At 46.4% G+C, this 15,709-nt stretch overlaps 1 protein-coding gene across 2 annotated transcripts in view; it reads right to left on the reverse strand.

The window, feature by feature from the left end:
* Positions 1-15,709, reverse strand: part of SYN3 (synapsin III) — a 333,478-nt gene that overhangs the window by 14,120 nt on the left and 303,649 nt on the right. For both annotated transcript variants that reach the window (XM_044281210.1, XM_044281211.1), the window contains 3 exons: positions 12,769-12,911; positions 8,700-8,774; positions 7,322-7,424 (listed from right to left, as the gene is read on the reverse strand). In XM_044281210.1, the coding sequence (XP_044137145.1) occupies positions 7,322-7,424; positions 8,700-8,774; positions 12,769-12,911 (321 nt within the window). The remainder of the gene's footprint in view (positions 1-7,321; positions 7,425-8,699; positions 8,775-12,768; positions 12,912-15,709) is intronic.

Below are 15,709 nucleotides of genomic sequence, written 5' to 3' on the forward strand. Positions count from 1 at the left end.
TAAAGAGGGCCACACTTGTGTAAAAATTGTCCACATAAAGATGGTACCCCTTGCCGAATAAGGGTGACACCAAGTCCCAAACTGTCTTCCCACTGCTCCCCAGGTAGTCAGGGCAACCGACCGGCTCCAGGGTCTGATCTTTTCCCTCATAGACCCGAAATTTCTGGGTATAGCCTGTGGCCCTTTCACAGAGCTTATACAATTTGACCCCATACCGGGAGCGCTTGCTTGGGATGTATTGTTTGAAGCCAAGGCGCCCGGTAAAATGTATCAGGGACTCGTCTATGCAGATGTTTTGCTCTGGGGTATAAATATCTGCAAATTTCTGGTTGAAATGGTCTATGAGGGGCCGAATTTTGTGGAGCCGGTCAAAAGCAGGGTGGCCCCTGGGACGGGAGGCGGTGTTGTCACTAAAGTGCAGGAACCGCAGGATGGCCTCAAAACGTGCCCTGGACATGGCAGCAGAGAACATGGGCATGTGATGAATTGGGTTCGTGGACCAATATGACCGCAATTCATGCTTTTTTGTCAGGCCCATGTTGAGGAGGAGGCCCAGAAAAGTTTTAAGTTCGGAAACTTGGACTGGTTTCCACCGGAAAGGCTGGGCATAAAAGCTTCCCGGGTTAGCGGTGATAAATTGTGTGGCATACCTGTTTGTTTCGGCCACAACTATGTCTAAAAGCTCCGCAGTCAAGAACAGCTCAAAAAATCCCAGGGCCGAACCGATCTGAGCCGTCTCAACCCGAACTCCAGACTGGGCAGTGAAAGGGAAAACTACAGGTGCGGCTGAAGTTGGGGACTGCCAATCAGGGTTTGCCAGCACCTCTGGGATTCTAGGGGCTCTACGGGCACGTCTTTGCGGTGGCTGCGACGGGGTCACTACTGCACGTGCCACCGTACCAGCTTCAACTGCCCTTCTGGTGCTCGCTACTTCACCAGGTTGTACGGCAGTGCTGGTACTAGGTCCAGGGAGGGCTGGGCTGCTGGTGTATGCCTCACCACGTAATCCGACAGCACCAGCCCCACTCTGCTGCTCTTGAAGCGGATCCTGCGCAACCTGCGGTCTAGCGACACGGGGCCGGGTACGCCTGGTGGTATCAGGGACCTCAGCCTCCTCGTCCGAACTTTGGGTCAGAGAGCCACTGCTTTCTACAGGTTCGTATTCTGACCCGCTGGATTCATCAGATGAGGGTTCCCACTCCTCATCCGACTGGGTCAGAAGCCTGTAGGCCTCTTCAGAGGAATACCCCCTGTTAGACATGTGGGCAACTAAATTTAGGGGTATTCCCTGAGACTACCCAAGAAAAAAAAAGCAAGCCTGTCTTACAAAGGGGAGGCTAGCGAAGTACCGGAGGCCGCTGCGGTTGATAAAAAATATCAAAACTGATTTTTTTATCGCCGCAGTGCGTGTAAAGTGAATGTGCAGTGATCAAAAAAAAGTTTTTTTTTTGTCACTGCGGTGGGGCGGGTGTGGGCGAACGCACGTGTGGGCGACCGATCAGGCCTGATCGGGCAAACACTGCGTTTTGGGTGGAGGGCGAACTAAAGTGACACTAGTACTATTATAGATCTGACCGTGATCAGTTTTGATCACTTTCAGATACTATAAAAGTACAAATGCTGATTAGCGATACGCTAATCAGCGAATAACGGACTGCGGTGCGGTGGGCTGGGCGCTAACTGATCGCTAACTACCTAACCAAGGGACCTAAACTATACCTAAAACCTAACGGTCAATAACAGTGAAAAAAAAAAGTGACAGTTTGCACTGATCACTTTTTTCTTTTCACTTGTGATTGACAGGGGTGATCAAAGGGGTGATCAAAGAGTTAATTGGGGTTCAGGGGGGTGATCAGGGGCTATAGTGTAGTGTTTGGTGTACTCACTGTGAAGCCTGCTCCTCTGCTGGATCCAACCGACGAAAAGAACCAGCAGAGGAGCAGGCAGCCATATATCAGATCATATTTACTAATATGATCTGATATCTGGCACTTTCATTGGCTTTTTTAAAAATCAGCAACCTGCCAGCCACGATCATTGGCTGGCAGGTTGCTGACGAAATACTTCTCGAAGAAATGCCGGCGCGAACTGCGCACTCGGGGGCGCATACTCGCGTCATCTCGCGTCTCGCGAGATGACGCGTATATGCGTGACTGTGCGCCAGCCTGCCACCTCCGGAACGCACATGTGCGTTAGGCGGTCCGGAGGTGGTTAAGGAAGTATTATTTGGATACTGCATCTTATTTGGGCACTATACAGTAGTATTGTGGGGGCTGTATATGGCAGTATCATCTTGGCATTACATTGTGGTATTATACAGAGTAAAATTTCAAGCACAGCCTAAAAATGGCGGGAAGTAGGGCCTACTTTGTTTCTTGGGGCCTCATTTTCCCACAAAAGACATCACTAAGAGTTGGATTTATAAATACATAATTTCTTCTTGAAATAACAGTTCTAGAGCATCTCTTCTGAGAACTGTGAGTTGGGTTGTTCCTCGATTATTCCTCTTCAAAATCCATGAATAAATTGACAACTCGTTGTTAGCAGTGGGATGTGTCCGTAAGCACTGTGATGTTGTCCAATGGGTATGGCACATGGGGGCACTGTTATGGGCCACTGTGGAGGTCACTGTGGATGTCACGGTTATGGAAGCACTGTGGATGTCACTGTTATGGGACACTGTGGAGGTCACTGTTATGGGGGCACTGTGGATGCCACGGTTATGGAAGCACTGTGGATGTCACTGTTATGGGGGCACTGTGGATGCCACGGTTATGGAAGCACTGTGGATGTCACTGTTATGGGACACTGTGGAGGTCACTGTTATAGGGGCACTGTGGATGTCACTGTTATGGGGGATTTGTGGATGTCACTGTTTGAGAGCACTGGATGTCACTGTTATGGGGGTGCTCTAGATGTCACTGTTATGGGGACACTGTGGATGAAACTGTTATGGGGGCACTGTGGATGACACTCTTATGGCAGCTCAGTATGAGTGATAGGGATCGTGCAAACTACTGTGATCGGCCCAGGAATCCATGTCTCAGTCCATGTGTCAGCCACAATTTCCAGGCCAACCTCGGCTCCCCTGACCAGATAAGAGACTGGCTGTATCATATATTACTGTCATATCGTCAGTTCGGTCAGGAGAGTGCGGTCGGCCTGGGAGGTGTGGCGACACGCGGACCGTGTTTCCCAGGCTGATCATGGTCTTTTCTCACGTGTATCACATATAATGGCCCAAGATAAACCCTTCAGCAGTCAGGACCAAAAAAGATAGGATTAGGCCTCAAGCACAGGAGCGTATCCGTTCTGCTTTCTCCAAGTAGCAGATCTGCTAAATAAGGATACTGCCTGTGTGAGATGTGCATTTTTTTACAGAGCCATTAAGTTCAATGGGTTTTAGATCTGCATTATGAGTGTAGTGTCCCACTAGGTAATTGTGGGCACTACACAAGGGTCAATGTGGCCATGTTATTGGTCATTGTATTTTATATGATGTTTGTATGTGTTCTTCCTGTTATCTGTGTATCAGGCCTGTTAGGGTGTAGTTCCTCCTCCTAGACAGTAGAGGAAGCTAGGGAACCCCTAGTATAAATAGTCAGGTCCTGTTCAGGGAAGTAGTGTAGAGTCAGGAGTCTGTGTAGAGCCAGAAGAGAGTGGGCACTTTAGCCAAAGAGGAGCTGAAGGCTACCTCCTGACATGCAGCTAGACAGCCCAGGCTTCTAGTTTGCCACCAGGAGAAGAGGTTACCTCCTGAGAAACCTGAAGTTCCTATAACCAGAGCAGAGCAAAAGCGTTTCCAGCCAACCTGAGAGCTGAAGGGCAGAAGGATATATTTGAAAGCAAGGAGATATATACTTGAGGAAGTTTCCCTAACCAAAGATAAAGCCAGAAATAGGGCATATGGGCCTTGGGATAAAGACAGACAGGATTCTGAGGAAAAGTGCAGCCTGATCTGTAAGTGTTTAACCCTCTGAGTATTTTGCAAGAACACTGTGCCTGCCATTTGTATAAGCCTGCTTGTGACTTCTGCTGACATATGGAACTTTGCCAAAAGACTGTAAATAGTTAATTGTTCCAGTAAAAGGAAGTTTTGGTTCACCACAACATCGTGTTCCTCCATTATTACTACCATCAATCGGTGTGCCACCGTTACCGGCACTGGCGTCATGAATTTAAAGGAATCTTGCCACCGGCACATTAAACAAAACCTGCAACATCCAGGGCACCTCACTTACCATCCGGCCTGGTCCCTATACACAGAGTGCCCCAGAGGACCCCTGTGCCAGCCTCTCCATCACTGCTGTACATCTGCCCAGGGTATATAAAAGACTGTGAGTACTATAACCACCCTCGGTTAGTAACTACCCCTGTGACCTCACCATTCGCCTCACCCTGCAGGGCTGCGTACTGCATGAGGACCAGAATAAGACATGTTCTATCTTTTGCTGTACTGATATATGGATGTGGAAAACACACTGATGAAGTCCATGTGTTTTCCGCATCCGTATGTCAGTTCTGGAAAAAAAAAAAAACATGTCTTATTCTGGTCCTCTCATAATGCAGATCTAAAACCCATAGAAATCAATGGGACTGCAAAAAAAATGGGGGTCGCACACGGACAGTAACCTTATTTAGCGGATCTGCGTCTAGCAGACCACAAAATGGTTACGGTAGTGTGCATAAGAATTTAGATACGCAGCTCAGCAGGCTGTATCATGCAAAATGGGATTAGATACACAGCTCAGCAGGCTGTATCATTGAAGATGGGATTAGATACACACTTCAGCGGGAAGTATCGCACACAACAGGCTGTGTATCAGGCACACATACATGTTAGGATTAGATACAGATGTGTCTGGATGTGCTTGCCGATTCCAGATGTTTATTACACTCTGGAGATGGTGAGGGAAGAGCCTGTGGACTGTCAGTGATGGGATTAGATACACAGCTCAGCAGGCTGTATCACACAGGATAGGATTAGATACACATGTGAGGGCAGAGCCTGTGGACGGTCAGTGATGGGATTTAGACACTGGGTGAGAAGTAGAATCATGTCTGGGTGTAGAAAGATGGACACAGGAGTTATAGAGGAAGTAGCTGCTGCAGGCAGAGCAGAGTGGGGGCGTGGCCAGCCTGTGACTCATCACTGTGCAGTGCAGCCAGGCTGGTGTATCAATAAAGTTATGTATTCAGCAAAACAAGAAGGGGAGAAAGTAAACAGATCTGCCAGGATAATGTCTTCCAGGGTGGAAGGAAGGCTCAGACATGAAAAACAGGTATTGGGGGCATATGTGTGGGGGGTGTTAGGAGCACATAAAAAGAATTTTGATTTTGGGACCTGACAATCTCCTTAAGGGTCCATTCACACGTCCGCAAAACATGGACACCGGCAATGTGGGTTCCGCATTTTGAGGACCGCACGTTGCCGGCACTTAATAGAAAATGCCTAATCTTGTCTGCAATTGCGGACAAGAATAGGACATGTTCTATTTTTTGGGGGAACAGAATTGCAGACCCAGAAGTGCAGGTCCGCATTTCCGGATCCGGGCAGCACATTGTGCGGCCCCATAGAACTGAATGGGTCCGCAATTCCGTTTCGCCAAATGCGGAACAGAATTGCGGACGTATGAATGGACCCTAAGAGCTCATTTAAATACCCTATTCCCAGAATTCCAGAGGAGCGTTGCCTGGATTATAAGACTCCTTGTGCCATTAAGGCATTTTCCTCTTCCTCGGTTTGTGATGTCATCTTCATCCATCCCATGACCCTTCTGCCACTAAGTCCTCTCAGTCCTATTCAACTGAATGGGATTGAGCTGAAATACCAAGCAAAGTCGCAATTACCCGGATTTACTAATGTTACTATTGTGTCTGTGCCAAAATCTAACTAAAATGTGGTGCAGATTGGTGCATCTAGGATTTCTTTTATTTACTTTTTTTGACCCCCAACAATCTGAAAGCTCCACAAGGAGCAGGGTTTAGCTGAAAGGAGGTGAAGTTTCACAGGAAAGGGGGAAGGACCTAAGCTGCATCATTTTGCACCAAAATAGTGGTAAATATCTGTCTCAAAGTAAACCAACCAATAGTTTGTATAGAGTCAGAACAGATATTGATGGCCTACCCTTACCTGCCAGGAAACCTCTTTAAATTCCTTTAAAGGGAATCTGTCACCTGCTTTTACCATTTTAAGCTGGCACCATCGCTATGTTGACTAAAGTACCTTATTTCTAGCAGTCTTCTTTTTACTTATTTTCGTTTGGTAGTTTTGATATAAAAGCGATTTTTATGTTATGCTAATTAGGGTCCAAGGTGCCCAGAGGGGCGTTTTTTTCACTCTCCAGTGCCCAGTGACGCCCCCTGCAGTGCCCAAGAACGCCTCCTGGTCATCAAAACACCTCCCGCCTCCCATCATCAACGTCCTGAGGGCAACAGCGCTCAGGTCACATCACTGGGCTCGGCGCATGCCCAGTGAGACTTTTGAGGCTGTTGAGGTTGATGATCCCGCAGGCGCAAGTTTTCTGGCTGCAGACAGGAAGAAGGACGGGGCATTTCTATAAGGTAGACTATGACGTGGGGAGGGGCCGGAATCGTTTGCCGGGCTGTGGGAGGTGTTTTGATGATCAGGAGGCGTTCTTGGGCACTGCAGGGGGGCGTCACTGGGCACAGGAGAGTGAAAAAAACGCCCCTCTGGGCACCTTGGACCCTAATTAGCATAACATAAAAATCGCTTTTATATCAAAACTACCAAACGAAAATAAGTGAAAAGAAGACGGCTGGAAATAAGGTACTTTAGTCAACATAGCGATGGTGCCAGCTTAAAATGGTAAAAGCAGGTGACAGATTCCCTTTAAAGGTCCTGCAGAGTCCTAGTCTGTTGTTATCTGTGATTTCGATATTAGGATGACCATCAATATTACATTATTGGGGGTCAGACTCAGCACCCCTGCAGGTCTGCTGGATCTGGTCATTGTTCACATTGCTCCCTACACCAAGCACACCGTACATACAAGAAGCGGCTGTGCAGAGTATTGCAGGGTTGTTCTATGCGCTTGAACAGGATAACACTGCGATACTCGGCACAGCGCACCTATAGGATTATAGTTGATCTCATCACCTAGAATTGTTCAGGGGTCAGGTTTCACCGGCCTTACAGGACCTGACAGACTGACGCTTGTCTTGTATTATTTTACGATGCTGGACTCTCGTGGTCTCCATCCACTTGTTGCACTCTGCAAGCGCTGCTGTACCATAGGGGATATGTCTGCTTTGATGCTGTGATTGTGGAGGATTCTAGGAGATAATTTCTGTGACTCACCTCGATGATATAATCTTTGTCATCTTTGCTATGCACTGCTTTAACAGCGCAAATGTCTAAACCTCCGAACATCTCAGCGCAGTTGTCCACCCACAACCGGTACCTGAAACAGTGGAATTCATGTAGATACATCAAAGGACAGCAAATAATCTGCAGGAAAATCACATGTACGAGGATTCATGGCAAATGCTGAATTTTTTAAAGGGGAGTTCCACTATAAATTATCTTCTATGGCACTTGGTGAAGTAGCGAATCACTTATCTGTAGGTTGTCAATTCTTTGGCTTTTGCTGGACCAAGTCAGGTGACTATTACACAACATTTCCTCTTTACTCTTATTGGAATGTGACTAATAAAGTGCTTTATTTCAGACAGCCATAGAGTTAAATTATACAATTCTGTCTGCCTGCAGCCACCACTAGGGGGAGCTCACTGCATATAGATTTATGCTGTTCCTATTTTAATAATAAATATGTGTTCAGTTAGCTCCCCCTAGTGGTGGATTCAAGCAGCAAGTATGTCTTCATTTAACTTTTAGAACTCCTCCCCTTTAGGCTACTTTCACACGACCGTATGTGTTTTTCGGTCCGCAAATTGTGGATCCGCAAAAAAAAAAGGATGACGTCCGTATGGCATCCGTTTTTTTGCGGATCCATTGTAACAATGCCTATCCTTGTCTGCAAAACAGACAAGAATAGGACGTGTTCTATATTTTTTTTTTTTGCGGGGCTAGGGAATGGACATATGGATGCGCATAGCACACGGTGTGCTGTCTGCATTTTTTTGCGGGCCCATTGAAGTGAATGTGTCTGCATCCTATCCGCAAAAAAACAGACACGGAAACAAAATGCGTTCATGTGAATGTAGCCTTAAGGACATATGTTAAATTAATCAAACCAGAATTTTGGTGTTTAAATTTGGGGTTAGACTTATTCATATAAAGTATTACACACGAACCCTAACACACGTACAGGGCTTAATATATATTTACATTAAGTCATAATTGGCAATTAGTAGTCTATGACTAAATATAAATAAGACTTAGGCCTCATGCACATGACCGTGGTGTGTTTTGCGGTCCGCAAAACACGGATGGCGTCCGTGCACGTTCCGCAATTTGCGGAACAGCACGGACAGCCTTCAATATAAATGCCTAAAAGCGCAGACAAGAATAGGATAGGTTATATTTTTTTAATGGGGCCACGGAACGAAGCAATGGATGCAGACATCACACGGAGTGCTGTCCGCATCTTTTGCAGCCCCGTTGAAGTGAATGGGTCCGCATCCGAGCCGCCAAAATGGCGGGTCGGATGCGGACCAAAACAACGGCCGTGTGCATGAGGCCTTATTCATATGACTCCAGGTTCAGCAGTTCTCACCTGTCAGTCATGGCTATCTGTTCCAACATGGCTGAGCCGGTGTTTGCTTTCCAGTTTCCAGAAATTGATGTGCGCCTGACATAAAAACCAGAAAATGTTAGTGAGTTTAGGTTACAGATGTGAATTTTGACAAATGCTGTTTAGCTCTTAGACCGGATACAATTGCATGGTAACAAACCCTCAGCTGTGAGAAGTAAGCCAGGGTTTCAGCCTCTGGAAGTAAACAAGAATGTTCCTATTCAGTGACAGCAAGCAGCAAACTAAATGACTGACACCTATATGAAAGCCATTAGAGAGCGGGTTGTCACTAAGCTTTCCCATACTTCTGAATGGCAAATCTGCCCTTTCTTCTAGTGATATATTAGCAACTCTATGCTAACCCCCCCCCCCCCCCAAGGTAGCCATCTTGTTTGCCACCCAACTTTCTCAGAATCAGATCGCACTAAAAGCAGCTGAAAAGAATTTTCACGTTTTAGGGGTGGGGGTTTGGGCGCTCTCTCATGGGTTGCTGCACCTGCAGTGAGCATTTACCCCTTACTCATGCAGAGCTTGTTGCTATTCCATTCACGGCTCCTGTGAAAGGACTGGAGGAAGCTGGGGCTCGCAGCTGACATTCCCATCATTGCTGCTTTATTCTCCCTCGGATAAGCGTCTCCTATATTGCGCCGAAGGCAATTGGCTCGGGCCTCAGACCATGTCCCAGGCCTCGCATACAGCACTGTATTGTTCCAAGTGTTAGTGGAGCCAAGTGAAGGCGTTGAGTTCCCCCCGAGGTGTGTGCACTGCACTTCCTGATGTGCGGATCTCCCAGAAGAACGTTCTCCCCGGCCTGTGCCCGCCTGTGATGGCTTCATTGTGTGCCCTGGGCACCAACACAATGTGAGGGTCATCCGGCTGCAGCCATTAATCATACAAGTCGCTCCAAGGAGTGCAGACGGCTAATAAGTGTGACAGTAAGAATAACACTCTGCACACTCATGAGATGGATTGGGGGGAAGATGCCAGCACACAGCCTATAATCCGCTAAAACAAATTATTAGACATTTTAGATTATTGGATGATCATAAAAGACTTAAGAAAACTTGAAGTAAACACAGGGAACAGTTTAAACTAAGATAAGGCTTTTTTTTGGGGGGGGGGGGGGGGGCATCACTCTGTTGGTGGAAGGCAAGTGCTATGGCCTCTTTCTTGGCCTGTGACATTACAACCACTGGTCACAGTGGTCATGCGACCATATGGTAGACGTGCCCGTGTTGGGGACCACAAATAGTGGTCCACAAAACACGGGCACCAGCTATGTGAACTCTGTATTGCGGTGCGGACCCATTGACTTAATGGGTCTGAGATCTGCAAGATACAGCAAAAGATAGAACATGTCCTATCTTTTGAGGAACGGAGGCATGGACCCAAAAGGCTTCCGAGTGTTTCCCTGGGCTTCCGATCGCTGTCTCCGCACTGTCACCGTTCATACGGTAGCTGCCCATGTTTTGTGGACTGCTATTTGTGGTCCACAACATGGGAACGGCGACCATACGGTCGCGTGAATGGTCCTTTAGTCTCATTCAAGTATATAATTCAAAAAAGCTAAATTAGACCAGCAACTCCCAAAAATATGAAATAAAGTACAGGTGCATACTACTACGGCTGCAATGCAAAAGCAAACAAAATATGGGGGAGATTTATCATAGCCCAGCGGCATCCAGCAGTCCGTGCACCTCAACTAAAATCTACTCCCTAAATCTGGCCTAATATGTAGCAGCACACTGATCTATGAGCAAAGACACATGCAAACACTGAAAACGTGAATAAATGTAAATTTTTATACCAATATACTTATTGTATGAAAATTAGCAGCTCTTCGCACACTTTTTTTTAATCAAAATTGTGTAGGGCCCATCTACCAGCGACAAGGTGGCTTCCAAAAGATGTGACCTACTCTAACACATGCCTCTCCTGGGCCTAGGCCTAGAAAATTCAGGGCAATGTAGAATTCAGCTATAATATACTCTGATTAAAAGCTCTGGGCAGATAGGTGGGAGTGCACAGTCCAAAAGGGGCAGCCACTTCCCCCAAACGTCCAATGCAAAAGTTAGACCTGCACCTCCAAACAATATGAAATAACGTCTGCAATGCAAAAGCAACAAACACTATGGGGGAGATTTTTCTAAATTGGTGTAAAGGAAAACTTGGTCAGTTGCCCACAGCAACCAATTAAATTCGACCTTTTATTTTTCAGATCTCCTTCGGATGAAAGGTGGAATCTGACTGGTTGCTATGGGCAACTAATCCAGTTTTCCTTTACACCAGTTTTGATAAATATCCCTATATATGCAGCAGCACACAGCTCTATGTGCCAGAGCTTTTAATCAGAGTATAATATGGCTAAATTCTACATTGCCCTGAAATTTTTAGGGCTAGGCCCAGGAGAGTCACGTCTGATAGTGTAGGTCCCATCTGTTGGAAGCCACCTTGTTGCTGGTAGATGGGCCCAACACAATTTTGATCAAAAATGTATGCAAAGAGCTTCTACTAGTAAGTATAGCAGTGTTGCAGCTTACATTTATCAATGTTTCTAGTGTTTGCATGTGTCTTTGTGCATAGAACAGTGTGCAGCTGCATATAGCATTTGTTTGTTCATTCAAGTGTATGGCATGGAGCTCCAATACCAAGCACAACCGCAATACAATGGCTGTTGCTGGGCTTGGTATACTATGCAGAGGCCGCTGTACTTGTCCAACAGCAAACAGGTAGCTGATCAGCTCTGGAGAATAATGCAGTCAGTAATTTAGGACCAGTAGAGGATAATTAAAGGGGTTTGTCCACAAACATGTATTTTGAATGTATGATAACTGGTGATATGACTGCTGGGACCACACTGATCATAAGAATCGGGGACCCTCCAGTTATTTTACGAATGGAGCGGTAATGCACATGCAAACTGTGAGTACTACTACTCCCATCCTCCACACCGCCCCTGTGGCTCGCTGCATATTATCCTTTTAAAAAATCTTTACCTGTGTCAGCAGGGACTCCTCCCGCCACATCCCGGGATCCCCATCACTTTCCCCGCAGCCACCACATGTTTGGTGTAATTTGGCCACTGGCACATCACAGCAGCTTGTCTTCCTGTAATCCCATCTGTGCAGTCAGGGCAAGGACCCCGGTCCAGGGTCTCCGAAATGACGACAGAAGATACATTAACTAAACAAACGCTGCATCCAGGAACCTGCTGAAAGCTCAGTGACCTCATCTCACACAACCACTGCAGACTTAACCCTTTACTGCAGCCCTGAAATATTCTCCATATGGTGTGTCCTCCAGTAAAACAATTACAACCCAAGTATGCAGGGCATTAGTGGAGAAGGAAAAGTGACAGCCTGAAATAATGACGCGTTATATGCACCCTAGTGATATCTTTGTTTGGGAAAGTTGGGTAATGGCCAATATGGCTGTCATTGTAGCTCTGAGTTGGACTAATCCGCTTAATATATAGTATGCAGCAATATGGAAGAATCACTCTTGGAGTCTTGGAAAGCTGTGTGACTAGCAATAGGTCATTGATATCAGATTGATGGCGGCCCAAAATTTAGCACTCCCACTAATTAATTGCTAGCAGGAGCCTATGTACTGGGAAACCCCTTTAAGTTATGCAGCAGTATGGGAGGCATGAATGTAACACTGCGTAACTAGGTAGATTTGTCATTCAGGAGTCTAGGAAAGGCGTATCACAGGCAATGTGGTCCCCAATTACTCCTACGGGACCTCGAACTATGGGGGCGCATGGATGACCCCCCCCCCCCCCAAAAACTAAAACTAAACGGATGCAATTACAATTGTGTGCATGAGCTCTATTATGGAGCAATATGACAGTGAAAAATGTGTTATTTAGGCAGATTTTCGATTTGGAAAAGCTGGGTGGCAGTCCCATAAGTGAGCAGTAGAGGTTCACCTGCTGTGTATTACAATGGTGTCAGTCATTTGGTTTACTGCTTCATTCATGGTTGTGACAGATACAACATGTAGAATGCAGAGAAGTGCAGGGGTGACACTGACACAGTGTCACACTTACATATAAGCCTTGTAGTTATTCCCAATTTTCTGGATGCGGAGGTCGTATTTGGAGTCTATAAAGGGCTCGGAGGTGACGTAGGTTTTTGCCATGGCCACGATGCTGGACATATCCTGGAAGTCGTACTGGTTATCTACCTTTACCTGTGTCAGAGAAAGAGGCAGAAAAGTTAAACAGAATCACCTAAATCTGAGTAAGGGTCCATTCAGACGTCCGTAGAATGGGTTCAGATCCGTTCCGCAATTATGTGGAATGGGTGCGGACCCTTTCATTTTCATTGGGGACGGAAAAGATGCAGACAGCACACAGTGTGCTGTCCTCATCCGCATTTCCGGTCCGCAGCTCCGCCCAAAAATAGAGCATGTCCTATTTTTGTCAGCAGCTGCAGACAAGAATAGGAATCCTCTAATGGTGCCGGCGAGGTGCGGCGTCAGTGTTTTGCGGTCCGCAATTTACGGACCGCAAAACACTACGGACGTCTGAATGGACCATAATAGATATAAATCAATAGGAGAAAGATGTTGATAATGCAGCAATGAAATGGAAATTCCAATAATCTAGCAATGATCAGGGTCATAGCTAGCAGATTTTGGGGGTTATATGGTAGCCAAAACTGGAAATTCCATGTTATCAGGTGGCGGACTCTCTCAGGTATTACCTGATCCACTTAATCAGAATCAGAAATGTTCCTGGATCTGATTATTTCCACAGTACAGTTGTACAGAGGATGAGCACATGCAGTGCACAGTGACCCACGTGTGGCACATTCCAGACCACATGATGGCCATTATCAGTTCTGAGTCATCGCCCAAGCTTTGTGGTTTACAAATGTGCAAGTTTGACAGAAATTAGATGACCATGATATGTCACTGAAAGGACAAGTCAGAGCCCCAGAGATGTATGGATGAGCACATGGAGTTCAAGAACTGAATAGAATTTATTCATTATGGAGTCATTACAAACAATGAATCTGGGAAGATTGGGAGCATGAAAGGATTTGTTCACACTTGGTGTACTTTTTTTCAGTTCCACCGGCATGGCCAGACCTTCAGTGGTGTGCATACTTACCTGATCCCTACCGCTGGGTTCTGGACCCCCTCGGGCGCCTCAGTCCTGGTCTCCCTGCTTTAGCATCCTGTTTGACACTGGTCACATGACCACCGCAGCCAATGTGTCATGTCACTGGGCCACATGACACATCACCACTGCAGCCAAAGATTGGCTGCAGTGCTCACGTGGCCGGCGTCAAACAGGATGTTCACATAGCTGGAACCCTATGGCATGGATCAGGTAAGTAGGCTCACCACCCCTGGTCCGGCAATACTCCAATTTCACATAGAAATTTCTTTATCTGCGCGAAGTACTCAAAACACTACATATTTATGCTCCATAAACCTGTTTTTCCATGTGAGAACTTTTCTTCCCCTTTTCTCAGCTTCACTGCATCCAGGCCAGATGTTTACATGCAGAACTTCCTGTTTCATCAGCTTCCTGGTGGGTTTTTTAACCAATCCCAGGTTGCTTTGATGTTTCTCACTGTTCTCTCTGCAGTAATCATTCCAGCCACATCTCCCTTCTTGATAGCTTTTTGGAGCATGTAGTATTAGGGATACTCTTTATAAAATAGGAGAATCCCTTCAATGGCAACCTGATCAGCTCCCTTAACATCTTTATAGCTGTAAGCTTCCCCCCCAAAACAACAACTAGGTGGTATTGTACCCATTAAACAGGGGGGGGGGGAGTAGATTGCCAGTCCTATTTTTGATCCCTCTCAGCTATTCAGCAGAGCCAAGAAAGGCCACACAGGTCATTAGGTAACACATCCTGAAGACCTCTTCCTGAAAAACATGTCATGTTTCTAACAAGCCAGGTTGGGAAGACTAACTTTTTTCACCCAGGCCTCATATGGGCCAATTTGTGCCCGTTTTGAAAAAAAACTATTAAAGGGAAACTCCACTTGTAACATTTTAATCGTGAATTATACTCTTTATGTCATCCAGAGCTGCATTCAAAATGCAGCGGCTTTCCTGTTGCCAAAGAGCTGTGCACCTTTCTGTTGTATACTGTGTTGCAGAGCTGTATGCCTTCTTCATCAGGGAGCTTCCAGGTAGATGTAAGCAACCATTGTTTCTGCACGGTATCTAAGGGTGGCATGTCAGCCATGCTTGCCCATTGACTGTGGAGGATAATTTCATCCTTTTCCTGCACTGTCATCATTATAGTGATGTCCCAGTACAGGACCATGGTCCAGAGATGTCAATCATACTAGAACAGTCCCACCCACATTTAGCTGCTCAGTTTATAAACACTGGGCACAAGTGTGTCCCCTACTTCTAATATTTCACTTTTCGTCATGGGTTGTGCACTAATCTGGCGGGACCCCCATTGATGATCATACTTACCTGATCCCTGGCGCTGGGTCTCGTCTCATTTTCTCATTGTCCTCTGCTGATTGTCTCGGGTCCCTCCATGTAAACTTCCTGTTTGATGCAGCTGCAGCCAATCACTGGCCACTGCTCCCCTTGCTTCGTGTCAAGTGGTCACATTATACAAAAGAAGCAGATCCCTGATGTGGTCAGTGACTGGCTGCAGTGCCGTCAAACGTGAAGCTTACATGGAGGGACCCGAGGCAAGCAGCGGAGGTAAGCTTGATTAACAACGAGGATCCTGACAGTCTGAGAGGTCTGGACATGAGAACACAACCCCTTTAAAATAAGCTGATCATTGGGATCTCCAGAGATCAGATATAATGTGTGGAGGAATCTCAGAGCAAGTGTTCCATCTTCCTTCAGCGCCACCTCAGGAGAAATGAAGTATTACATGGCCTTTTTTAAATCAATGAGCTATCTACGTGTATGTAATGCATGGATAGGCCGAGTCCTTGAGCGAGACGCTCTCTGCGCTGTCTATTAACAGAATGCACTAACAGGGTACTGGTTTT

Source organism: Bufo gargarizans, chromosome 2 (assembly GCF_014858855.1).
Source record: "Bufo gargarizans isolate SCDJY-AF-19 chromosome 2, ASM1485885v1, whole genome shotgun sequence".
In the NCBI taxonomy this organism is placed as follows: domain Eukaryota; kingdom Metazoa; phylum Chordata; class Amphibia; order Anura; family Bufonidae; genus Bufo; species Bufo gargarizans.